This window comes from Buteo buteo, chromosome 6, assembly GCF_964188355.1.
Source record: "Buteo buteo chromosome 6, bButBut1.hap1.1, whole genome shotgun sequence".
In the NCBI taxonomy this organism is placed as follows: domain Eukaryota; kingdom Metazoa; phylum Chordata; class Aves; order Accipitriformes; family Accipitridae; genus Buteo; species Buteo buteo.
In genome coordinates, this window is record NC_134176.1 from 6,831,543 (window position 1) to 6,858,402 (window position 26,860).

General features: G+C 44.3%; 1 protein-coding gene across 2 annotated transcripts in view; it reads right to left on the minus strand.

Moving 5' to 3' along the window:
* Positions 1-691: 691 nt before the first annotated feature.
* The window catches only part of RTN1 (reticulon 1), a 121,303-nt gene continuing 95,134 nt past the window's right edge, over positions 692-26,860 (minus strand). Inside the window, exons 1-7 of one of the 2 annotated variants that reach the window (XM_075029597.1) lie at positions 17,702-17,852; positions 5,832-6,039; positions 4,558-4,696; positions 3,588-3,657; positions 3,170-3,216; positions 3,021-3,079; positions 692-1,506 (exon numbers count right to left, since the gene is read on the minus strand). In XM_075029597.1, the coding sequence (XP_074885698.1) occupies positions 1,464-1,506; positions 3,021-3,079; positions 3,170-3,216; positions 3,588-3,657; positions 4,558-4,696; positions 5,832-6,039; positions 17,702-17,762 (627 nt within the window). In that variant the 5' untranslated portion in view covers positions 17,763-17,852 and the 3' untranslated portion in view covers positions 692-1,463. Of the gene's footprint in view, positions 1,507-3,020; positions 3,080-3,169; positions 3,217-3,587; positions 3,658-4,557; positions 4,697-5,831; positions 6,040-17,701; positions 17,853-26,860 lie in introns of those variants that run through there. The other variant, XM_075029596.1, reaches the window with a different exon arrangement.

A 26,860-nucleotide genomic window follows, 5' to 3' on the forward strand; every position in this document is an offset into this window, starting at 1 on the left:
GCATAAAACCCTTTTGTGATAGAAAAAAAGAAAAACTGCAATTTGGCTGAAAATGTTTTGAAGTTCACATTTTTATATAAAAAAAAAAATTTTCTACAGGTATGTTCCACAAATGGGCAAATCATTCAGCACTTAACCAATTGTTTGTTTTGAAGCACTTTAGATAATGTTCAACAGCTGTTTCTCTTGTCTGATGGTTCTCAAACACCAAATGCCAATTTTAAAAACCTTCGCCTTTGAACAAGAACAAATGTTTATTTCAGTTCTCAGCCTCTGGATTCAGTATGGACCCCACGGTTTAAAGCAGATTTCAGAGAACAGCTTTGGATAAGAGAGTAACATGACAATAAGGAAATGAAAAAGTCCATTTTGGTGTGCTGACCCCTCCCATAGTGAGTTGCTTATGATTTGCACAATGTGCAAATGGAGGAAGAGACAATTATTCAGTTCCTGTTATTTGCTAACAGCACCAACAAAAAAACAAACTACATGCTAAGATCCTTCTTTTATTGCCGTACTCATCAAGATGTAAAACTGATAGATGAGCTACTCATTACAGATGATCTTGTTGGACTGTACCATTTTGTAAGGGCAAGGCGTGGGAGGATCTCAAGGGGAGAGAGAGAGAGAAAATCCTTCTTTTTGCATGGTACATGTCCAGTTTGCAAATGTCAGGATAATCCCAGTGGCAACAAGAGGGAGAATGTTTTACATTTAGTAACATTTATTTCTGCATTCGGTATCAAGTACATAAGTGCAAATATTCAGAGTCCATAATTAAGTCCATTAGGAACTACAGAGAATGTAATACAAATTGTAATAAATTTAACATGCTGGAACTTTCCAGTTACCATACATGTAAGTCAGCCTGTCAATCCCTTACGACAAAAGTACTGGGTTTTGTTTTCTTTTTTTTTGAGTTATACAAAACTGATTACCATAAGTACCGATTACTGTTTATTTTATTTGTGCTGGAAAACACTAAAACATCAGTCTACAATTCTATATAGTTAATAAAGATGAATCCAACCAGCAACCCAGTGACGTAGAAGCAATTTTAACTATTGCATCGGTGCGCTAAGCAGGAAAGCCCCTAGCCACATGTAACATTAAAAGTTATAGAAGCAATGCCAATAGAAGAAGGAAAAACACTAAAAAAATAAAATAAAAAGGTCAATATTATTTAGGCTCTCACCATCATGCACTTTATAAGCAACACAAAAAACCACATCTAGTACACTTTTCTCTTTACTATACTTTAGTGCTTGACACAAGTGATTGCAAATATTCTAAGTGCAGAAGCAGCAGGGGAAAAGCACTGCTTCTGAGTTTTATGTTTCTAAGATTACGGTGTTGAGAAAAAAAAGAACGATAAATTTGCAGTAAAGTGTAAGAACAGAGCTGTTTCACTCCAGATTCCCCCATTATTCGCTACTGTAGTAGATGAATTCTTGATGTCTGCTTTACTCTGCCTTTCTCTTAGCACCTGGGATTTTAGCTTGAATCCTAGAAATAAAGAAGAAAAAAAAAAGAAGGATTATATGGTGAGGCAGCTATTCCATTCCAGTGGATCCCCACCTGGAGTCTTATTCAGGGGTACCCTCTAGCTTGCATTCAGTGTGTTGTCACAACAGGTGGACTAGAGTCTAGTAAAAAACAGAGGTGATGTTCATCTATGTGTTCTTACAGGTCCCTAGTTGTAAATGGACCAGTTTGGGGTGGTTCATGTAACCATGGGATATGCTCAGTGATATTGTCCCTCCCTTCATTATTCTACCATGGTATATTATCTATTGGAAGCCAGGAATTAAGTTTAAACAAACAATTTTCAACACAAACTTTTAGTCCTGCCCAAGGCTAAGGGTTTTGCAGAATCACAGAACTATTCACTGGAAAAGACCCCAGAAGTCTTTGAATCAACTTCCTATGTGAGGCAGGACTATTGCCAATGCTAAAGCAGGTTGGTCACAGCTTTGTCTCGCTGCATCTTGAAAACCTCCAAGGAAGGAGATTCTGGCACCTTCCTGTGTAGCCTGCTCTAGTGCTGTCCTAATCTCCTAGTGAAAAAGTTTCTCCTAATGTCCAACAGCAACCTCCTAAACTGGTTTTGTGTTGTTGTTCCCTGTTATAACTTCTGCCACTACTGAAAAGAGTTTGGCTCTATCATCTTGTAACTTCCCATCAAGTACTTACAGGCTGCTATGAAATCACTCCTTAGCTCCCTCCTTCTCAGGCTAAACAAACCCAGTTTCCTCAGCATCTCCTCGTGGGTCACTTGCTCTCTGTACCTCACCATTTTGTAACCTTCCATGGGATACTTGTTATTCAGCCAGTTTTTGCAAAGCCATAGATACAAACTGCTGAGATGCACAGATCTACCTTCCAGACCAGCCATCCTACTTCAGTAATTCTCAAGTTTCAAGAACTATGCTTAGACCCTCACTGTGCCCTTAGGGATCCCACAAAAGCTTTTGATACAGGCAATGCATTAGGAACTAGAGCAGACTGGCTCAAAAATTTCATCCCGGTCTTCTGTCTGTTCCATGGCGGTTTGAAACAAGATCATGGTGCTTCCAGGTATTTTCTTTCTGTAACAGGGTGGTGTTCTAATTCCCACTTTGCTCATTAATGGTATTATTAATCTAAAGGACAGAGTCCCTGAAAGCAAAAACCCAGGCTTGGAGCGGTCAGTGGGAAGGCAGTTAACACATTTCTTCCTGTTTGTCTTGGTGTCTTTGTATGGACATCAGTCCTGGGTTGGGCTGCTCTGTCCACAGCTCCCCCAGATGGCAGGAGAGGGGAGAGAAAGATGTAGGGTCACAGCTCTGCCTTAGTCTACGCTCATTTGAGAAGGCCTGTGTTTGTCCAGGGATCTGCCCTCCCGCAGTCTTACATGCCAGGAGCTGGGGAGGACATCATTCATAGGGCACGTTGTCCCCGGGACCACCCAGCTCTTAGCCACCCTCAGGGCACCGCAACCTCACAGCAAGACTTCTGGTCAAGCCTGCTGCTGAACTCACTTTGCCACAACAGTGTTTATGTGGGTCCGCACAAGTCCCAAGTATTGATCAATCTGTGCCTGCAAAGAGCAAAAGGAGACCCAGTCAATCAGGCATCAACAAGGCAGAACCACCCAGACACCCGACCCACACCGAGCAGACAGACTTACCTGGTACTTGTCATATACAACAGGGAGAGTAAACATAGACACCACAGCTGAGGAGAAAAAGAGCACACAGTTATATTCCTGCAGATCAGATTCCTCCAGAGAAGAGACCTACTTTAGTGACAAACACATATCATGCCACTTGGTCAGCTGATCCACCAGGGATCTTTGTATTAAAAATGAACTTTGCTCAAACCTCCCAAATATGGAATTTCCCATTGCTCTGCAAAACCATAGAACACAAATTAGTTCTAGCAGGAGGGACAATGTAATAGGAATAATGAATATTTACTGGAAAAGGAAATAAATTTGATGACTTAACTGTGGGGAAGGCACAACAAAGATAGGCTGTTTTGTCTAAGTAGAAATCGCGAGGGAGTTAAAGTTAAAAATAGATTTTAAAAGAAAAGATGATTTTTACCCATTATCAGAAGAGTCAGGCCATTGAAGAGGGCTCCCACGTAAGTCAGCAGCCACATTAGTACTGCAAACTAAATTAAAGACGGATCATTACATCACCTCCACTGTCAGCATAAGAAGAAATTAGTGTACTTAACTAGCTAACATAATAGCACATTAGCCTTTTTTAATGTGTAAGGGGAGTTGTTAAGTAAGGCACATTAGGAACTAGGTACTTTTTCTGGGTGTATAAACCCCATTCTCCATTCTGCTGTTCACTGCTTCTCACCCTCTTAGCTGAGCTTTCATGTATATTTAGGGCTTAATTGCATACATTTAGGACTCTGCACTGAGCACGGCATAGGCAGATTTCTGCATCCAATTTTGATGATGGCAGGGGTCATCCCACACAGGTTAATCACAGCCCCACAGTGATAATCCCAGTGACTGAAAACTCTTGAGGCTGGGAGATGGGTACATTTTCCTAAAAATCTTCAGTAATTTAGGAGCCTAACCCATGTCTGCTCTCTTAATGATCTTCCCTTTGCTCTGAAGAACACCTACTTGGGTTCTAGGGTGTAAGGCTTAAAACAATTATCTCGGCAGGGAGGGAAAGAAGACCTTCCTCCATAGCAGGAAATGCCACAATTAGAGGAAATCCAGATTAACAGAGGTATTAGAGGGGAACACACTATTTTGTGGCAAAGTCATAGAAAGCATAATGCAGAGATGCTTCTAGAAGTGCAGTGGAGCTAAGCTCGTCCTGCAACTTTTATAACTCCTGTATTACTTATCAATAAATTCAAATGCAGATTGCCAAACCTCTAAACTGCTGGAAGAAAGCAGTTTGGAAATCGAAAAGGAGAGCAATTTTTATATTTGGAACTACACAAAACTAGGTTTTATGATGACACTGTCAACAAGTGAAGCAGCACTTTGAAATGTAGATTGATCCTCTAGAGAGGGGTTAAAAATATTTAAAGCAATCCTACTTTTAAAGAATCCACGAGGTCCTGAACAAGAAAGAGTCTCCTCAGCTCTTTGACTGTGCTGTTGACGTATAGCTGGAGACAGTCTGTGTATTTCTGAATCTGGTCCTGTGAAAGATTCATTTCCATCTCCAAGTAGGCTCTGCCAGAAAGACAGGTCCAGTTACAAACCCAGGCAGGGTCACCTGCCGTTCGCGCTCCTGCCTGTCCACCCCATCACTCCCTCCTCCCCAGACCTCATTTCTTTGCGCTGGAGCAACGTGTCCCTCTTCCTGCAGGCACAGAGCCACCAGCGCACGCTGTCTTTGCCTTGCATGACCCATCTCCTTGGGCAATTGCACACTGTGTGGGGGCTGTTTGCCTCCAGCCTTGCCCTTTCCCCATGCAGAGCCTGGTCTTGATGGGTTGTCTCTTTCCTCCATGCAAAGGGGGATGTAAATCCTAACTGGGGGGGATTCCCCACAAACTTCTGTGCAACATTGCTGCTGCAGAAGAGGACATCTCCTCCAGCTGGCAGCCTCTGGAGGAACAAAAGCTGCTGTCTGGCCACATATCACCTTCGGAGCGATGCCCCCTTCTCTCTCCTCCATCCCTCCACCTGCCCTGTACCTCTGAGTTATGCCCATGTCGTGAGTTGCATCTCCGAACTGATCCAAGTGAAACAGAAGGAGCAGCACCCCAACAAGCCTTTTTTTCAGTGTGTGTGTTTGCATACCAGACCGGTTCCATGACCTGCTTTACCAACTTGTTGGCACAGCAGAGGAGAAAAGATGACTGCTCTCCTGGAGCAAACCACCCAGACCCTGGGGAGGGTGGGGAGGACACTGGCATTGGCACCATCACCTAGGGTAATGGATTGCCACATCACAGCCAAGCAATGCTGCAGAAAAGATATAAATAGTTCCCCTCTATGCCCAAAAGAGTGTGCCCAGAAACAATACTCCTCCTGCTTGCAGAGATATTGTATTATCATTAGTTCTAATGAAACTCTTTTCCTGTTTGCTTAAAAGTTTCCAGATCTTTTGAATTTCAGGAAAAAAATTCCCATGTATCAGAGGATGATGGCTTTTGTGTTGTTTTTCTTCCCCCAGGATCTGAGCCAATACAGTCTTACAGCTCTTGAGACACTGGACAACAGAAAAAATTATTTCCCCTGTTATGAGCAAGAAAAGAATTTTAGCCAGTATAAAAGCGGCAGCTAAAGAAACGTGAATTGCCACTGGGAATGGATCCTTTGCAAGACAAATGGCCCCTGGCCATGACTGCAAAGCACTCACTTGAAGGGGTGGCCCTCGTCCGTCTTCTGCACAGCCTGTAGGACCGATTTGTAGATTCTGAAGCTAATGGTGGCCGAGAGGCCAGCAAGGGCCAGGTAGGCCACGACGCTGACGACGCTGAACTGGGTCAGGGAGAAGAGCAGCAACAGGAGGCTGCCGAACACGATCCCTGTCTGCTTGATGTCACGCCAGTACAACAGGTCAATAGCTGGGGAGAGAAGACCAACATGTTAAAGGCAGGAGCTGGAAAGGCATTGAGGATGGCCAGCATGGCCACTGCGATGCTCGGAGTCCTTGCAGGAGAGTAAAGGGAGGAGTGATGCTCCTGCTCACATCAGCATCAACAGGAACTCCTCAGCAGAAGCAGTGAAGTGACTTCAGCAACACACTGAGGAAACTGCAACTGGTGACCTACTTGAAAGCCTTGTATTTCTTGCATCTGTGTCTGGGTTAGATAAGATGGATGAATATCTCCAACCACAGCACAGTAAGGTGCAGCAGCAAGGCAAATGTAAGCTGCGGTTTGTGTTGTCGCTAGGGTTGTATGGAAGTTTTCATCCTAGCTTGCCTTTACTTACTGTGGAAACTGGATTATTTCTTTGTCACAAGTCCAAATGCCAAATGCTTGATCAAAGCATTTTCAAATTTTGGTTGTTGATAAACCAATAAGAAAGTTTGGGGTTAGCCACAATAAACCACTTTCCCATTCAAAGTTTTGACAATATGATTTTGTTATTTCCTAAGTTTTGAGAAAGGAAAAGACTCTTGGTTTTACCACTGCTTAATAGTTACATGGGTAGGAAACCATTTTTCAGATGGGACCTTAAAATACAGAATAAATCCCTTTTGCTACTCAAATCCAACCATCTCAGAAATATTAAAAAAAAAAGTTTTCTGCTTGTTAGATAACTTCCCTTGTCTAGATCCATGGGAGATATTAGAACAAAGCAAGTGCAGAAAAACATTTTCAACCAATGTATTTTTACATTTGTAAAGCAGTTAATTTTGACAGTGTTTTTCACCCAGTTTCTATAGTTTATTCCAACCCCTCCAGCAAACAATCTTACCATCAGGAATAGCCGCTATAAAAGCAAAATTTTATGAAATGATTGCTGAATATCCAGTCCACAAAGGTGAATTTAATTTCTTTACACCAATAACCTCTTCTTGAGAGGACTCTTCATCCAGCCAAAGAACATGCTTATGACAATCTAAACAAAACAGCTTTAACTTCACACACTGCACAAGTCCTCATGAACAGCTTGAACACACCACCAGCCAAACAGATTTCATAGATGCCACTTGTCAAATCATTCTGAACAAAGAGTAAATTCAGGAAAACTGCAATCTGTCAAAAAAAAATTCACAAATACAAAAAGAAACAAAATTAATCCAGCCTAGTAGTTCTTATCATCTAATCTCCAAAAATTGTGAGTCACCGCGGCATGTTTGCCTTGAGTCAATGTGCTATATTACTCATTACTATTACACATATTAGCATTGCTTTTCACAGTGATGGGCTTGAATCTCCATCATTATACACAATATAAAAACTCTTTCATATTTTTAAGTGCCAGCATTCAGCACTGGACCTGTGATCACAAGCATTCATGAATAGATCTATGGGCTGCATGGAAGCCAAGGGACAGGGGACCTTGGTAGTACATGCTGAGGTCCTGGGTGTTGACTTTACAAATTGAGGACCAGGCCAGAGTCTTTCCAGATATACGCCCAGGTCTCCTTCCTGCAGAAACCTAGGGGCATGGACTAGGGAATGCTCCAAAACGCAGTTACAGCACAGTCAGAGCATGCACCTATATCGACGAGGTTAGCAGCAGGCCCAGCTGTATTGATGCAGGCAGCTGGAGCTCCACAAATTGCTTACAGTGTTGAGGTGCTGGAGTATGCGACTTACAAACCATCCTTACAAAATGGCATCCAGAACACAAGTGTGCAGTTTTTACCATTTTTCTTATTCTTTTTCAGTCAAGGCGCTGTAAATTTCTGCGGTACAGCACAGCAACTGGGGTGCTTTCACCAGCAAGCATTTGGACAGGAGGTGTTATTCACAGCCTGATCATTTTTGTGCTTAAAAATTCCTCTGTCAGAGGACAGTATTGGAAATTTATGCAAATCTCACTTCTCGAGATACTTAAAGTTTATATCACACAATACCTTCATGTTAAATGAAATGAGCACAGCTGAGCTAGCTCAGCAAGCTGTACGTGGAACATCATCTACTGATGAAAGAAAAAGGCCACTCACCAGGGGAAAATACTACCTGGAACGCAGGCAGTAGACAGGCAAACAAATGAGACCTGAGCCAAAAAACACAAAAGCCCACTTCAGTAGAGTTCCCTGAATCAATCCCAATTGATGGTAAGACCCAAGATGAGCAACTAAGCCCCCTCTCTTTCTTTCGAGGATCTTTCACCTCGTATTCCTGCAGACTGGAAGTGGGCTCTATTCTCACATACAGACAGATGCCAAACTGCATTTTCTTATTCCCCTCAACAAGGAAGATGCTGAATGACTCAAGACAGACTTGACCAGGTGTGTGTACATCCTGAAACTTGCCCTTTTCTACCATGAAATGACTGGGATATTTACTGAGCTGTATCAGGTAAGGAAAGGCTTGCCATAAATCAGAGCAAGATGGACAGACGCCAAATGACACAGTTCTGGGGATATGTGCATGCGCGAGAGAGGAGATGAGAAGGCAGCTGGCCTCTTTCTCCCGCCAAATGAGACCTGGGAGAGAGGGATCCTGTGTCTTTTAGACCTGAGGCAAATATTCCCATGTGCATGGAAAAAATATGTGCCAACTGCTAGGTGGAAAATCTCAGCACAGAGGAGGGAGATATGAGTTGAATGATTTTTACATGGCTGTCCCAGTGCCCAGGTCCAGCCTGGGAACACAACCCCCCCACCCAGAGCCTGCAGTAGGTCAGTTAGGATTTTCAAGGGCAGGAACCAAATCTGCCTTCTCCTTGTCTCCCTCACAGGGATGGGGAGCTGCGGCACTTCTGCCATGTCCAGCTGTTCAGGAGGGATTTGCTGCTCCCGCAGCCATTCCTCCTCCTCTCCCTTAGGGAGATGGCGGTGAGCCAAACTGACTTGAAAAAGGCAGTGCAGGAGGGAGATGAACCTCACGGCTCCTTGAGCAGGGAAGGGGGAGACGGAGAGTTCAGAGCCAGAGATCAGTGGAGACTTGTGGGGTCCAGCCATGGTCCATGGTCTTCCCTGGAGAAAGCACTTTTTTTGCTGACAGGCCTCAGGGATTTGAGCTGTATCAGTTCCCCTGAAATTTAGATGGTGCTGAAAACACCTGAGCTACATGTCAGAACTACGTTTGCTCCTTCAGTCACAGCTTCAGTCACTTCAAAGAGTTTTTGCATGAACAGAATAGAATAGAATAGAATAGAACAGAATGGACTATTTCAGTTGGAAGGGACCTAAAACGATCATCTAGTCCAACTGCCTGATCAATTGAGAGCTGAACAAAAGTTAAAGCATGTTGTTAAGGACATTGTCCAAATGCCTCTTAAACACTGACCGGCTTGGGGCATCGACCACCCCTCTAGGCAGCCTGTTCCAGTGTTTGACCACCCTCTCGGTAAAGAAATGCTTCCTTACCAAGAGAGTGGTCAAACGTATTTTTGTCCTACATTTCCTTACATAAACAAATCTTCCTTAAAAGCAGGCAGAGGGGCACTGGGCACAGAATCCACTAGCTGGGATCCTTTGCCTGGCTTCCTCGGGGTGCCATTTTCTCCTGTAACCATTTACACCAGAGCAAAAGTACCTGTCACATTGTTATGTGATGTTGTAAATAGATACCAAGGGGCAAAGGAATGAGAAATTTCCTCCTTCACCATCAGGTGAACCCAGAGCTGGGAGCATCAACCCCACACGCACCTTTTTTTTTATTCTGAAAGGGAATGAAAATGAAAGATGAAGTTGTCCACCATATTTATATGTCTGCTTTGAGTTTCATCTCATCCTATATTCATATACAAAACTGATTAACATAGCAAACAACTCCCTCAAACACTCACTGACCCACGCATTTACTGCCCTTCAACAGGTCATAAAATATAAATGGTGGCCTGAGTCTTTGATGATGGGTAGCTGCCTGTTCATGCCTGCACCCCTTCCTTTGCACGCTGAAGAAATGACCACCCAAGCTCAGACCAGCCTCCCCAGCACACAGGGACGCAGTGAGTCTGAGGACAGCGAGGCTGGGAGCTGAGCTGGAGCTGTGCACCTCCACACACACACTTCTCTACAAAGCCACTTGCCAGCATGCGCTGGCCCCATGCTTGGCTGGGCTGAGACAGGCTTCGAGTCTGGCTCTTACATGGGCACAGTGTTTCCCAGATAAATTAAAGGAGAGGGGATCCCTCACAGTATGAGTTAATGACATAATAATTAAATGCTTTGGTCAATCCGTAGGGAAAGAAAAAAGGTCCTAGTGTGGTGAAGGGTCCCGCAAGTGCCGGGTGTGTTACAGACAGCGTGTGAGTCTGTGTATGTGTGCACGGCACTGCCCAGACCTGACTACAATGGCATGATTCTGAGCAATGCACGCTGAATATGCATGAAGCAGGAGGCTGGTGCCACGTGAGCCTGTCGATATGTGATGTGCATGCAATTGGACGGTGGGTCAATCTGCCTGGCTAGGCAAGATACACTTCTGAGAGCCAAAATGCCAACTTCAAACCACCTAAGGTTTGCAGCTAGGATTTGCAAACGGGGTTTGGAAAACAGGCACTGAAACCAACCTCAGCTTCACTGAGAATTGAGTTCCTTCTGGTTTGAAAATCACAACTGTAAAATCCTGACCATGCCCATTAACATGCAGAAGCTGTTCAGCTGTAGCTTTCCATGATCTCCCTTTAGCCTCCTGGAAGGAGAGAAGCAGTGTCAGTCACTTTGCACTCTTTCCAGTACAACACACCAGAGCTCTGCTCATTTGTGGAGATATAAAAGGACTCTGGGTCTTGCCAGAACTGCCTCAGACTCAAAAGTATTTGTATTTATTAAGGAGGACTTGCCAGCCATCTCTAAGACAGCAGTGCTGCAGGTCACTGCAACTGCCTTTGAAGAACTTTTCTGGAGAAGCATGTCTGATGAGCTATTTATCTGAAAGTATCACCTACCTGTGCTTTTTAACTGACAGCAGAACTTGTAAAATGTTACTCAAGTAGCCTTCTATTTAAAAGAAAAAGTTTTCAAAGGTGCCAAATCAGTGTCTTAGCTATACTTTATGGTATAACTTCATCTCATTAAACTAATGTGAGTCCTCCATTTGGGGCCAACCCCCAGACTAACGATGCACAAAGGTAAACTCTATGATAGAAGCAACCATTTGTTAATATGAGTAGCTGGTAAATACCCATGTTTGCGAGGCAAGCTAAAATTAACCTCACAAATATAACAGCAGCAGCACGCAATGCTTGTGCCAGCAAGGAACTGCTCCTGAGTACAGTGCCTGAAAGCTCTCCCAGTTCTCATCATGGCTTTCAGCAGAAAATGTGTCTGCTCCTCAATATTTGGCAACAAAAAAGCCAGAAGACAGACCTGGGAGCTGGAAAGGGCAATGCTGGAGGCGAGGGGTGAACAACTTGAGACGGACAAGGTGGACTAAGTAGTGATGCTCCTTAATCCGTTCTCCTTGGGACCTGATGGAAACATGAGGACTGGGCTCTGGTGGTTTACATGGTCCCCAGAAGCACTGTGGTATGGGGCTGCTGCAGCCCAAGGCTCCTGAGCAGAGATCCCAGAGGGAGAATAGAGGATCCAAACCAACTTGTAGCTAAAATGTCCTCACACCTCCAGAATCCTGTGTGGTTATGTTTTTGAAAGGTACTTTTGTAAGAGAAACAGGGATCTTCCCATTCCATGTCTCAAAGAAAGCATTTTAAGATGAAAATTAATGAAGATCAACCGAGCACAGACTGGACAATTCACATTTTCCACAGTTTCTTCCTCCCTTCCTCTGAAAACCTCTCTTCTCTCCTTCTGACTTTGCACGATTTTCCTCTATTGCAACAATTGTATGAAAAATGAACATGCATTAATGAGCATTTACATGGAAGTTAGTACAAAAGGTGTGTGCAAAACCCTTGTATCCAGCCTTCAAATGAGGCCCATGGGCCTTGATGACTAAATAAAAGGTTATGTGCTCTTCAGCATACTAAAACCACCCTTGGATGTGATCAAGCTGCTCCCCCCCACCCACCCCCAATGGAGGTCCCATTGGGCCTCCTTAGGAGGTAAAATCAATGGGTCATACAGCTTCATTCCCTATGCAATATTAGTATTAATGAGAAGTGAGAAAAACCTGTCTACACAGAGCCTTTAAACCTGTATACAGTGTAATAATATGACTTCATAAATATAAATGACTTCATAAGTAATTTCTCAGACCTACTGGAAGTAGAAAGATCAGGAAACATGCTTTAAGAAGGGCAATTTTGTTTATAGCATTGTCACAACAATATTTGACAACAAATGCAACAAATCTGTAAATCTTTGAATAGAAGTAAATACTGCTCACAGTCAAAGAAATTCTAGTTTGCAGCTTTAACCACAAGCTGCAGGACCAGGCTTTCCCTCTTCTCTCCTGTGAAGGATCCAATGTGGTCATTTCTGCCCTCCCCACGACAGATCTGATTCAAATGTAATACAGATGGATACACCATTTAATGAGCAGTCTGGTGCCTTCAGAAGACTGCTGTGATTAACAGCAGAGTCAAGACAGAATATCTGTGCTATTTCATGAGGCATCTCTCCTTATCCTTTATCTCCAGCCTTGAGGGATCTCTCCATACTTCTTCTGCCTCTTGTACACACTTTGTCCACTAACTTCCTGTCCTCGGTTCAGCTTTATATCTTTATCATTCACCTGCCCCAAGACTCAACTTGAAAGTTCAGACCTTCTTGGTCCCCAAACTCTCATGAGAGGAGACCTGGAACAGTACCAGGGAAAAGGAAAGTCTTGATATAGGATGCCCTCCACGTCATCTCCTACTCCATCTGCAAGATCAAGATGTGAGCAAAAAAGTATTGATTGATTGCCTTATGTGAGTCACCAGAGTGGGCTTGAGTAGACAGAAAAGTATTGGCAATAAAAAATCAGCCCTAAAACCATGCAGCACACACGTCAATTGTAGGATTTATTATTATTATTGTTGTTGTTGTTGTTGTTGTTGTTGTTGTTATTGTTTTCACATGAGAGATACTTTAAGACCAGGATTTAACATAGTGGCAGGAGAAAGCTTCCTCCACACACCTTCTGTTCATCAAACCATATCACTACCTGCCTTGGCCAGTTTCTATGGAGGATGTTACTGCTCTCACCTTAAGTGAGCAGAAACCCAGGAGACCAAGCAAAGCCCTTGAATTGAGTCCCTGAATGCACATAATGCTATGGAAATGTTAAGATTTTCCTGAGATGCTCCTGGACCAAAATAACAGACCTGGGCCCTTCCAAACTCTATCCAAACATTTGAAAATCTACAGATTTTCAAAATGAATGGGCCAGATCTATGGTATTTGTGAGAATTAAATATGACATGGAGAGAGTATCCCCTCTGATATCAAAAAAAGCCTCACCAAAACTCACTTCCCAGAGACCTAATGAAAGCAAAAGCAGCCCTCCAATGTTGCCTTCAGCTATTGCCCCATCATCACCCTCTTGCTAGAGTTTAAATTACTCCTCAGGGAATACCTTAAAATAATCTTACTTTTGGGGAACCTTCTCCTTGTTCTGGCAATGAAAGAATATTGTCCATCTATTCTTAAAAGAAAAGAAAAAAAAATACATTCAGACATGGCACAGCATGTGTGCAGAGAACATTTTGGCAGAGCTATTGAAATCTCAGTGATTTTTTGATACTACCTATGTCAAGGTATTTGTTGGGATGGTTGGCAGTCAAACAGTGTGAGGCTCATCTAAGAGAGTTGTCATCTAACTTTAAGCTTTTGGTCTTGCAGTTGTATTGCCATCAACAGGAATGTGCTTGAGGAAGGCTTGATACAACTTCTGCAGCAGCAACGAAAAAAGGAAAGCAGATCTGGAAGTGGAAACAAATCTTGACAAATTTAATTCAAATTTCACAGGAAATCAACTGTGAAATTAGGAATTCAATTCCTCATAAGTTAGTGTGGTTTTGTGAAACTAACTAGCTAAATTGGTTACATCAGATGATGACTTAGTTCCAAGATTTTAGCTCTACCAACATAATAGCCAACTACTGGGATGGATCTTTAGCTGCTGAAAAGAGGGAGAGCTCATTTGAGCAAGACGAGTGGATCCCAGCTGAGTTCAGCCCACAATATTTTCAGGAAAGCACTGAAGGAACCAACTGGCTGAAGTTATATTCTCATGACAATATCTGTAATTAGACAGATTTCAGAATTGTCAATAGATTATAGATTAATAGCTTGCATCCATATTATTGCCATTGAATTTCTTTATGAGTCTTAAAGTGGGGAATGTTGCCACGAATAGTTGGTGCAGCTTCTCAGCACCCTTTGGAAACCAACTGCTAGATCAAGCAAGCAAGGTAGTTGATTCTCTGAAACAGCTGCCAAGAAAATGCTACTCAATAACTCCAGTCCCAGTGGAGTTACATCAGCTAGACAGATTTGATAAAGTCTGCAGTCCTTTTCCACACTAAGTTTTATAATGTGAGTAATATTTAGGATCATTTCTATGAACGGTTCACGGGCCTTTTTCTCTGGATCTTTCAGATTTTCTTTTTTAATAAGTCTTGCAGGAGGTTGAAACTGCAGGAACAAGCATGTCACTTATGACCACCCAAGAGCTGGCACATAGAAGAAACAGTGGAAGGGGGAATAGTCATAGGGGCCAGTGTACTGACGTCAAATAGCTCCATCAAGTTGCGGTGCAAAGACCTTCCTAATCCAGAGAAACCTCTCCAGCAAGGCATGGGGATGAGTCCTGCTGAGCTGGGCCGAGTCCGTTGGGAAGGCACAGAGACCTGCTCCACCACCTGAACTTGGAGGCACACCTCATCCAGCAGCTTCCCTCGGGGAGCTGTGCTCTGCGATGCATCACACAGCTGGCGCTGGCCATAGGTTGTTACACGAAGGCCCACATCAGCCAGCATGCCTGGTCGGAGACATTTCTCCGCACACTCATGCATTATGCATGGCTCCATCCCAGCCTACTTCAAATGCATCACCTTCCAATGCGAAAGATGACTTGGGTGTGGAAGCCAGCTGCAATTCCCCAAAGCAGCCTATGATAATATTTTGAATGTAGCATATGCCCAGCAGGGGCGAATTACTCTCCCGCTCCCCCGAGGGGCTGTATCATGATCTACCATTGACATAATCATGCTGTACCTGCAGGATGGGTAGGTAAAACACACTGCAATATTTCAAAATGTATGAAGCAGCATCAATTGCTTCATTGCAAGGAAAGTAACAGTTACATTGATTTGGTGGGGCAAAGCCAAAGCTCCACCAAGTGTCCCTGCAGCTTCTTAAGATCCCCACCCAATTTTACACCAATTATAAGTACTATAAGGGCAAACCAACAATACAGCTAGTTGAAGGCTTGACTATTAACTAAAACTTATGTTAACCTCAATGTTGTATCTCCATAATTTCACTAAAAATATGCTCTGCATTTACTGAGGTTTGTGTCTGCATCTGTCACATTCACAGACATTTCCAGAGTTTTCAGAAAGGAACCATAATTCCATTGAAAATGAATCTGGCAAAATTATACAACTCCAGGTTTGCACAAAACTGATATTCTGGGTTGAGACAGACACTACATCAATAATAGATATTAAAAGAATCAATGAATCAAATCTTTAGTTTTCATTATTCTGAATTTTAAATTTCTCCTATTTTATCTGGGACCAATCAAAGAATTTTGCCGACAGAAATAATATTCTATGACTATTTCATGTTTTCTGCAGTATCATTTTTGAATCATAAAGCACCAGCCAAGAAAAAGAAAAAAAATGCAAATGATGTGGAAGTGAGGCAAGTGATTTATTTTAGCTGCGTTGATTTTTTCAGATCTGGGGTTTATTTCAAATCATCATGGGACATACTGTGTCATTTAATTTTCAGCAAATCTACTTCAGTTTCAAAAAGGAGAGCACAGAAGTAGGGAAAGCCCACTATTATTATTAATTATTAATTAAACAATAGCAGCATGCCCTTTGTTAGTCCCCTCTTTTTAATATATGAAAAAAATACTATTTTTTCTAATAAAGAGGGAAAATATTTAGTTTGCCTCCAAATACAGGTGTTTCAGCAATCTGACTCAGCAAATCAATGTTTTTATAAGGATCAGCAAAATATTGAGACTTTTTGGAAACAAAACAAACAAAAAACCCAAACCCCGCCTAACAAGGAAGTTTATCTGCAAAGCTCAGATGAAAAGACCCTGAAGTTTTGTTGTGGCTCTGCCATATAAGCTTAATGAATCATGCAATCCTATAGAAAAAGCTAGCCCTTGATTAAGGCATGGAAAGCCCGATCTGCTGGAGGCTGGCATTTAACAGGTGCATCTGTTTACTTTCCAGCTACTCGTCTTCCTTAAAAAAAACCCTCAGACCATAAATACAGTTAGGTACTGAATTAAGATTGCAAAAATATCGAGCTCCCTAGAGACAAGTGTCTGTCTGAAAGATGTCCCCTTGCCCTCCCCTCCCCAAAAAAACAATGTAGGAAGGTTTTCTGGCTTCTGTTACATTGAGCTGCAATTATGAAACTGTCTGCGTGCATCCTGGACCCTTTAATGAGATGATGCTATAGAGCAATCTCTCTCCCAGGGACCCTGTTGTGAGCATCAACATTACGTGCTGTCTATTCCGTGTAAACATGCACCTTAAAATTAAAAAATACATTCCAACAAAGCCTGCCCAAAGCAGACAGCAGCCTGCCCAGCAGGATCAGCCACTAGCTTTTCTCCCTCTAATCTGCCCACCGAGCAGTGTCACAGAGACTGTCTTTTATCAAAACAAAGGCTGGATGCTGGCTGGGAAGTGTGAAGCTGACTAAAAATGGCTGAAAAGCTGTCCGAGGCGCCCGGGAAGGTAGCCAGCCCCACCCAGCGCAGACACCGACCCGCTCAAAATAAGCTGAAAATAAGCCCAAAAGGGAGATGTTATTGTTCCCCTCGCCTACTCGGCAGCAAGACAACATCATCGCAATATTTTGCCCCCGAACAGCTCAGCGGAGTGCTCGAAAGCACAACGAAGGGATTAATTTTTTTTTTTTTTTTTTTTTTAAAGCAATCCTACAGCAAAGTACGAAGTGGGTGGCAATGCCGCGGCCGCCTCGGTGCTATCGCACTTCTTGCCGAAGCTGCGTTTTCTTTGTGTCGACGCTAGGCTAAGCCCTCACTATGGGTGTGTCCGTGGGCAGGATGCACCGAGGCACCCAACGCAACCGCCTCGAACCCTCGCGAGCCCGAGCAGGCACAAATTCACCATCGCCCGGCTTTCCTAAAGCCCAAAAGGTATGAAATCATGCCAGCAGCAGCCCGATGGAGAGAGTCAGGGATGAGAAATGGCACCGCTAACAGCAAGGGCGGATGCTTTGGGAATAAGCTGTAAGGTGGGAAGGAAGGTCCTGTTATCCTGGATGCTTTCAGGGTGAGACAGCTGGAGACGGGAGAAATACATTCAAAGAACAGAATTAAGGGCTCTTTATCTTTCTTTCTTAAATTACCCCCAAAGAAAAGCTTCACGGGGAGGGAGAGAAAACAGCATGCAAAGGCCCACAGGTGAACAATGCAAAAATGGATGGATCCTGCCTTTGCCTCCTCTGACATGCAGTCCTTCTAGCATGCAACACTAGAATAGATATAATACCCTGACATTTCCAGTTGCTCCAAAGACAGTCCATCTTGGTGGAATCGGCACTGGCTTGCATCTCGGAGAGCTGAGGAATTGCCGGTCCTTTCGTCGGAGGCACTGCGTTACCAGTCAGGCATTCCCGAGCATGGGTGGGTTAGTGGGTATCGCTCCCGTCTCCCCGCTCGGCTCCGGACTGATGCTGTAAGCAGCACAGGCGGAGGGGGGAGGGCATATTGTACGCGCTGCGGTCTCCACTGCAGCAAATCAGCGGTGTGATGTGGTTGCCCTAGGGAGCAGGCTCCTTTGAAAAGGGGATGCAGTCCCCTTTCAAATCAAAAGCTTGCGCTCGGCGGCTTAGCCTCCTAAGCCATCGAAATGGTTAAGGCAACCTGACGGCAAAGAAATAAAAACAAATTGGGTGTGGGTGGAGGGGGGGGGGGGGCGAACAGTGTTTCCTATGTGGCTGTATGGTTGTGACTATTCATGTTCCAGAAATTTCTTGAGAGCAATGAAATCCGGTGTTTTCTTAATTTTTTTTTTAGGGCCAAATTCTTCCCAACCCTTCCAGGTTTTGATGCCCCCCCCTCCTCTGCCCAGCTGGGTGAGGTTGGGGAGCGGGGAGGAGAAAACCAAAGTCAAGATCCGACCCCAACAGAGCAACCCCCATTTTGCTACTTTTTTCAAAACTATTCCAGAAACAGTAGAAAATAGCAGAGTACCCACACCACCAGGGATCACCCTTCTCCCCCTGTAGGCATAAGCACCCACACGCACGGGGTGACCCGCATGGCCCCCCAGCCCCTCATGCCAAGCCTCGCTACACCAGGATGCCAAGCACTGCAAGGTGCACCCAGGTTAGGGTGTGGGGGGTATGAGCGCTGCCTCTCCTCGTTGCTCAAAATGCTGCATAAACCAGGATTTGGGGTGCAAGAGTGCAGGTATACAGGACAATTTGTGAAAAAGCGTGTGCTCTCGGTAGCAACCGTGAGCCCACTAACGGCTGAATTTTAACACCAGCCTCAGCACTGCTCCCCCAGATAAGACACTGCCCTTGCCTCAGTTTCCCCATCAATAAACTACTATAAGTAACCTCACGGAGATGTCATAACTAAGCAATGGCCACACAGTACTTGGTAAATACTCGGAAAGAAAATGCTTTATATCCACCCAACCTATTTGCCTTTTCAGATTTTGGGGAGTGGGTTGGTTACTAATCACAAAGAAACTCCCCCAAAAGTCACCCCATTTCACTGAAGAGTGACCTGAGATACAGCATATCAGACTTGGTCCAGTCATTGTTGGCAGAACGATCCCAACTGGGGACCTCTCGGTTCTGAGGCTGTATTTAATCTTTTCAATCATGCTAGTTTATGAAATAATTTTACTTTAGCCACGTTATACTGAGTTTAGCATTTTATAGGGAAACAGACACCAGCACAGACACAGTGGGTCACGTACACATCAGCATGGGAACAGAGTTTGAACCTCTCTGCTCTTTTGGCTCCAAAATCAAACAGTCTTTAATGCCCGAGTTAACAGAGATCTCCTCCAACTGGTAGTAGTAGGTCACTTGTCCTTCCCTCAGGTAACTCATCTCATAGAAGAAAGCCAAAATTTAAGGGGAGATTCACCACAGTGTGATCTTAACCTTTACCTAGCAAACTCTGCTGGGATTACAGAGGCCAACAGCTATTGTTCATGTCTCAAAACCGTCTTTGAAATCCCCCAAAAGACTTGCTTAGGCTTGAATCCAGCATCTTCAGTCCCCTAACAGGGAAATAATTAACTAATTGGTGCAGAACTGGCTTCTGCTGTCATTGCATATAGTAAGTTAAATCATCTACAAACAATGTTACAAGTCTTGATTTTGTGTTCTTCCAGGCTTTGTTAAAAAAAGGAAGAAACAGGTTGGCAAGGGATGATTTCTCAGCATGGACTGATTGGTTTAGACCCTTTGCAAGAGCAGAAAATATCCCTATTGACACATTTTGCCCTGCACACTGCTTGCAGCTCTGTGATGGGGTTCCCAGCACCAATCCATAATATGAGATATTTACAAGCAGTGCATATAAAACAGAGCCATCATTCACATGAAATTCTTAAATCCTGGTGCCCCTGAAAAAAAGCCAGAGCGACCTCAAACTTAGTGCACCAATGAAACTCATGGCACATACCACCAGCAACACAGACGTGAGAAGACACAAAATCTCTGCTTAGTCTCACTGTAACCCACATTTCTCAGTCAGGTATAAAAGACAAATGCCCTTTGGACAGAATAGTAGCCCATGCGCATTTAACATCCCAGTGTTGTACAAAGCAGTGATGATTTCTCCTTTCCTTCATTGTTGGCAGGGATTTTTCTTGCCCCAGACTTCAGGTCTCCATCTCCTTCCCCAGGCTTCCAAAATAAACCATACCATCACTTTTCCTGCTTAAATTCTTACTTCCCTTTGTAAAAGTGTCTCTTCAGACCTGGCCTGTGTGATTGTACTGTCCCATGCTACTTCCAGAGCTATTTTAATTCATGGGCACCAGAACCCATCACTTTACCAGCAGTAACAACAACAATGCATCTGTGTCAGAAACCGAACTGGACTGGAACTGTGAGATGAACATACTTAGAAAACGTGAATGGGCTAAGAACATCTTCCAGCGTGCACTCACTCATCCCAGGAGCCAAGTCGGGTGAGGGACAGAGGCACCGCCTGGCATTAACTCTGTATGTGCGTCTACACAGACGTGCACGAACAGTTTAACAAAATCCCGATCAGCACAGGGTGGATCCAGGACTAAAATGGCAATTAATAAAAAATGCATTTCTACAATGAGAATTTAAATTATGCATTCAGTAAGTAGTGAGCCAGAATTAGGACTAAGTAGTTGGCTATCAATAGACTGAGGGTGAGAACTACTTCTTTGCAACAGAACTAAACCAGGATCACCAATTAAACATTTACTGAGCAGATTGAAAGGCACAAATAAGCATAGCACTGCCAGGATCTTGAAAACACGCACAGGTCAGAGATCTTGGCATCAACCACAGGATACTGCAGTGTTGGAGGAAAGCTTTCCTGTGATCATGAACAGAAGCAGGATTAAAAGCAGTAAGTGGAATTTGCTTCCCTTCCCTTCAGAGCACTGTCCATGGGAAGCCTTATTCTGCCGCAGGATATTACTGAAATGATTACAGATCTTAAGATGTTTTACTGAGGTCACCTAAAGCTCAGTGTTGATGGCACAGCCACAAGCCAAGTGGGCTCATCACTATTTGCCTGTTAAGCAGCTCTGCTGGAGATAATGACCCATGTATGTAGAACGTGTATGGTAAGGACTCAGTAAAATAAAGTTACCTGGTTGCTTTCAGCCCATCCTAACCTCCCATTGAGGGAAACCTCTGGCCAAGTTAACACATGAGTAGGGTATTGCTGTCTGCCTCATTTCTTTCCATCCCTCCAACCCCAGCAGGGTTTGCTGAATGAGGTGCAGCCTGCAGCTCAGCAAAGGACACAGGCACCCTGCCATGGTGCGTGGATCACCAGGGTTGTGCTGCTTACAGGGACACAACAAGCCCTGCGTCAGGGCTAACTCTCCAGCTCTACCTTGCTTCCCTCTGAAGGTCCTCTCACTTCCATGGTGACCCAGCCTGCCTGTGCACTGCTGATGAGCTCTGATGAGGTCAGAGTTAGCAACATTTAAGACTTTTTAGGTAAATATACTTGAACTGACATAACAGTCCATATGAGCTCAGAAGTACCCACTGTTCTACCATGGGAAGGATCACACGTGGCCCTAAACTTCAGGGCTGTCCCTTAACAATCCTGCTGGAGGGCAGGGTGGAAATCAGCATTGGTTTCAAAGAATATCTAATGATAACAAATTCAAAGATAGAGCTGAAACCCGTTGCCAGTTCTGCTCTAAGTGCAGTGACTTTGAAGACACTTTGGACTGATTATGTTTTTCAGAACAGCACTCTGCATCACTCCGCGTCAACGCATCGTGGGACACATTGAGGGCAGTGCCAGATCTGCAACGTGGTGCTGTAAGATCCTGACATTTGGCACTTTAGGAAAACAATAGCATTAACGGAGATCATTGGGGTTTTCTTCTAAGCTAATTTGTTCTTAGCATTAGCAACAAAAATAGAGGGGATGCTATTTTAAAAGTTGCATTAATACGTCTCGAAGCTCTAAAGAACAACGGGGAATTTTTGCCTGACTACTCCAAGCCAAGGGCAGCCAGCAATTACATTTTCATGAGGAGGCTGTCAATAGCAGAGGGATGGGCCAGATCCTGGCTCTGCTCTCATCCTTCCCACTGTCTTGCACTCACTCTTGCACATTTTCTGGGCTGCAGGATTGCTCAGAGGCAGCCTAGGTAGAAAGGCCATGAGCTGGGAGATGCTGACGGCTATTTCAGGTCCATCACTATTCACAGTATAGGTGATACATAAACAGCTCTGTCCTTGCTATCTTTTGCCCCACATGTTTGATATTTTCTCTTAGGAGATGTAAGGCAGTAATTAATTACTTATTTTCTCAGGTCTTTAGACCACAAAAGCAATGAATAAGCTGGTAAAAAATATGGTCTTAAACTGGTGCAATTTAAGTCTGGAGCTGAATGCTCATAACAAAAGAAACCTCATGTCTTGGCATGCCACATTATGTTCCAGCTTCCCTGTGATTTCTTTTAGAAGTCTTGAAATGCCTGGATTTATCAGGGTTTTTTAAAATCATCAGTCAAAATATTTGGGTTGTTCACAAGGACAAGAAGTGTGTTCTGAGATGTGTTGCTAAGCTTCTGTTCTGCTGCCTCTGTTTCACTTTCTGCTCAGCAGAACTGTTCTTCATGCCCATTTTTGCTCGAAGTCTGAGATTATCATAAGGTCTTCAGCAACAACCATGTGACATGAGTCAAATGAGTGGGTGAAAGAATCAGGTGAGACACACTTTGCACTTGCTTCCCTCCCTGGGAATGAGGTGCCTTTCCTTGAATCCTAGTGAATGATCCATTTGGGGTGAAGTCCTTAGATTTGGCTCTATTGTTGAGAAACAATTTTCCATTTTGGTTTTTGAACCACTGATGTGCAGTCCCTCAGCAAATTTGGCACAGATCCTCTTCACTGGCCATCCCGGAGATGGCTGGCACTTCTGCAGTGCCATTTGAGCTCACTGACTACTGCAGGCAACAGCACGTCTAACACATAAGAATCAGTTTTGATTTACTCCTGGCTCTTCAGCGGTGGATAATTTCTCTTGGTTCTTTAATGTTATTTTTGAACTGTGAGGATCATAGAAATGAAGGCTCTATTCCTGCCATTGACCTAGAAAAGTCTTTTGATTCTTTCCAGTGGGACTACTTTTTTCAGTTGCTGGGAACCTTAAAATCGTGTGTTTCTCTCCTGTGGGGGAGGTAGTTGGAACGTCTTCATTCCTCCTTTAAGATTTGATCAGTAAAACTGACAAGATCCTAAAACTCTGGCTGACCTATTGCATTCCGCCATTACAGTGGGCTCTTATGGTGCTTGCAGCCTACCCCCATTTTCAAGCCTGCCACTTTTAAGCTGCTAAATTTTTCTCTCTTACAGCATTGCTGGTGCTGCAGCTGGCATTATTAATTCCATTTCATTAACTGATCTTTCTAATGGACTGGAAGACAAAAGAGAAGACAGTCCTGAGACCACAGTGTGGCTGCGCCTCAGGAGATCTATGTTCAGTCCTCGTGTCTGCCACAGGCTTCCTACGTGACCTTGGTAATCATCTCTCTTAGGTCTCTGGGTCTGCTTGGTCTATTTAAATTTGGGGCATCTTCTGCTTTTTAAGCTTTATTTCTGCAGCACCCAGCACAACATCTGCTGCTCTAGCAAATGAGCCTCACTCATTTTTGCAATACAACTTGGAGGCTGGTGTTACTGGCTGTCATTCTTGGACCAGTGGAGATCAAGCAAGATCGTAAAGATGAATTGGGATTGTATTGCTCTTGGAAATGGTGAAATCCTGCCTGGTGCTGTGCAAGGATGCTGGGGGACAGAGAAGCCTCCCCTTTGGCCAAGTAGGCCCAGAAGAGATGAAGAAGATATACTTTTAGCAAATTCTCAAAGCAAGGTCTGGCAGCCAGTGCCTGAGCTGGGGAAATGAGGCCTGGACTTTGCCACATGAGTGTGCCACAAGCCACCAGGGACCCTGTCCCTGCCTGGGCAACGTTCTGTGCTGGAAGCAGAGGAGGTGGCCGCGGAGCAGCTCACCTCACTGGCTCTCCCCCTGCACTGCTGGCACGCTGCAGGGCAGACACAGCCCCTCCAAGCTGCTTTGCTGGGAGTAGGAGGCAGTAAGAGGCAGAAATAAGAGTGTGAGCAGTGACAATGCCAGTACAAGCATGCAGGCATGTGGCATGGTAGTGCACAGAGAGAGCCGTGCCCCAAGCAGGCAGCCCTGCTGCGAGCTCAGGCAAAGTGCCACACTAATGCAGCTCTGTCGCACAGCAGCACTAGACAGGTCCTGCCCAGTCAAGTCCTTCCCTTTGCTCCTCTGCACATCCAGGTCCTGGGCTGAGGCAGCTTTGGTGCAACCCCCAGGAAAGGTGTGCCCACAGAAGTGTCCAAAGCCTTGCTTCCAGCTTACAGCGGACACCCCTTGCTCCTGCCCAGCTGGGATCAGGCTGAAGTTTTGAAGCTCCAGGTGCTGATTCAGGGGCTGGGATGCTCTGTCCAAGTGCAAAATGCAACTACAGATTGTGCAAACGTGGCTGCAAATTGAACAGCCTGCAGGCAGAGGCTCAGGAGACTGAGGTTTCATTTGCAGCAATGCCACAAGCTCTTAATTCAGGTTGGGATCCTCATAAGTAGCCAGGGGTGCTTGCAAATGAGCTGTGGTTTGCAGGGTTTCTTCTGGCTCCTCTGCTCCTGTACCCAGCACTCCTCCTGCCGGCCCAAACTAGTTGGGTGGGTGAAGGCGCAGAAAGACTTACCGCAGACCAGGCCCCTTTCCCCGGCCCTTGTTCCCCCCAAAAAGTAATTTTCTTTGGGGAAGGGAATCACCCACCATGCCCTGAGCTGCTCACCCCTCTGCACCATGTTGGAGAGCTGCTTTGAGCATTTTGGCATGTACATCTTTGCATCCCCCGCCACTGACCCAACCCCCCTGCACAGGAGGCCAGGAGGATAAATGCGTTAGTGGCAGAGGTGTGCGGATGCTGTGGCCATGCACGCACTGGCTCAACTGACACACAATTGTCATGGCAACCCCAGCTTTCCCTGGAAAACAGCAACAGATCACTAATACACAGCTGGGTGCAATAGCCACGACCGCCTGCTCCATGGATGCAAGACACCTGGGTACCAAAACGCTCTCTGCAAAGGGAGGGGTGGCACTCACCGAGCCGCAGCTCTAGATTATACTCAGGCTGGGAAGTCAGCTGCTAATATGCAAAAATCTTGGCTGAGTTTGCAGAGGAAGGGGGGACAGGTTGGGCAGAGGCAGGTTAGAGAGTGGCCCCTCCTGTCCTGAGCAAATGCAACCCTACAGTGCTTGCAAAGGTGATGGAGGAGGCAGAGAGTGTGGCTGCTTATTGCAGCAACGCTAACAGTCCTTCGTGGCGTGAAGGGCTGATGAATGTGTTAGTACTGTCCAAGGAGGAAAAAAAAAACAAAAGGCAAAATGAAGGACATAAAATACTGGTGTGTAAGACAGGAATGTCAGTGGAAGCCTGTGGGAGGGCAAAAGCAAAGAGAATATGAACAGGGCCCTGGTAAGAGCCAATATGAGCACTGGCTAGAGAAACACTTTGGACAGTGAAGCAGCACTCTGATTTTTAAATGTTATTATGGGCCTCTAGGGTAATTAGAAGAATTAGATCAGGAAATGATGTGCCAGAAGTGTTGCCTGGAAAGTGGTCAGAGTTGTGTTTGCTGGTGAAGTGAGCAGGGAAAATGGTTTTGTGGGGCATTTTAGGACATTGGCTGGAAGAAGAGCTACACAGAAAAGCAGTGACAGTTTGAGTATTGGTGGAGCTGGCCCTGCCCCAGCACATCCCCTCACATGGGGCAGAGGGAAGAGGAAAGGATGGATCATATGTATATATCTTATGGAAGGTACCATGAGCAAGCTTCCAGCATCAAATCAGCAAAATATGCAATGAAAATCCACACCCTGGAGCCAGCTCATTAGGAACTTAACATCAGTCATCCCTAAAACTAGGTATCTTAAACATACAGATGCAAAATGAGGAAAAAGAGAAGAAAAAAATGCAGATCCCAGATAAACCCACTGAATTTGTGGAAATGGTTTTCTCCCTGAAAAACAGATTCCATCTCTGAGTACTTGAATTCTCGCTCCCCCTCTCTGCACACAATGAGAAAGTCCTGATTTGGATGCTGACGTTGAGGATCTGAGAAAAGACAATTTCATTTCCCATTCTCAAGACCAAAGGATTAAAGATAGATCAGCAAAACTATTTCACATTTAGAAAACCAAACTAAAAGGCCTAAGGTATTCAGATTTTCCTGACGATATCATTGAACATCACAAGCCACATTTTCCTGATTGCTTCTGCAAAGGAATGATAGCTCTCTATTCTGGGATGAGCATGAATATATAATAGGAGGTATAGAGTGAATTTGAAAATATATATGTATGTAAAATGGAATTATTTTGCCATCTTTATCAATTAATAAGCAGCATGAAAGTTCACTGAACAAAACTGAACAAGGGAAAATGTTTTCTTTATATCACAGTACATTTAACCACTCTGCTTCAATAACAGATAGCACGCGGATATGGTAGAAGTAGCAGTAATTTCAGAGTAACAGTGTAGATTTGCAGAGATACAGAACTAGCTGTTATCCCAGAGCACTGCACATGAACAATGCGAGGTGGAAGGATAGCATACTACATTTTCTGTGTGAATAGTGAATTCCCTTGCAACAGGTTTGGCTTTTGCAGAAACTAGGGAATTCCAAAAAGAATTGTAAAGTAGGTCTGGGCAAGCATTGCAAAAGGTCTGCTGGGATTTCTGAGCTGCTTTCCCCAAGTGTTTCACTCCTTGCAAACATTTTAGTACATGGAGCTTTGCTGAAACTCCCTGACTAAGACAGGTACCACCAAATACCCCTTTGTACTGTATCAGACACCTCATTCTAAATAAAAACATCCAGGGACAAAAGCACAATATCCCTGTGTC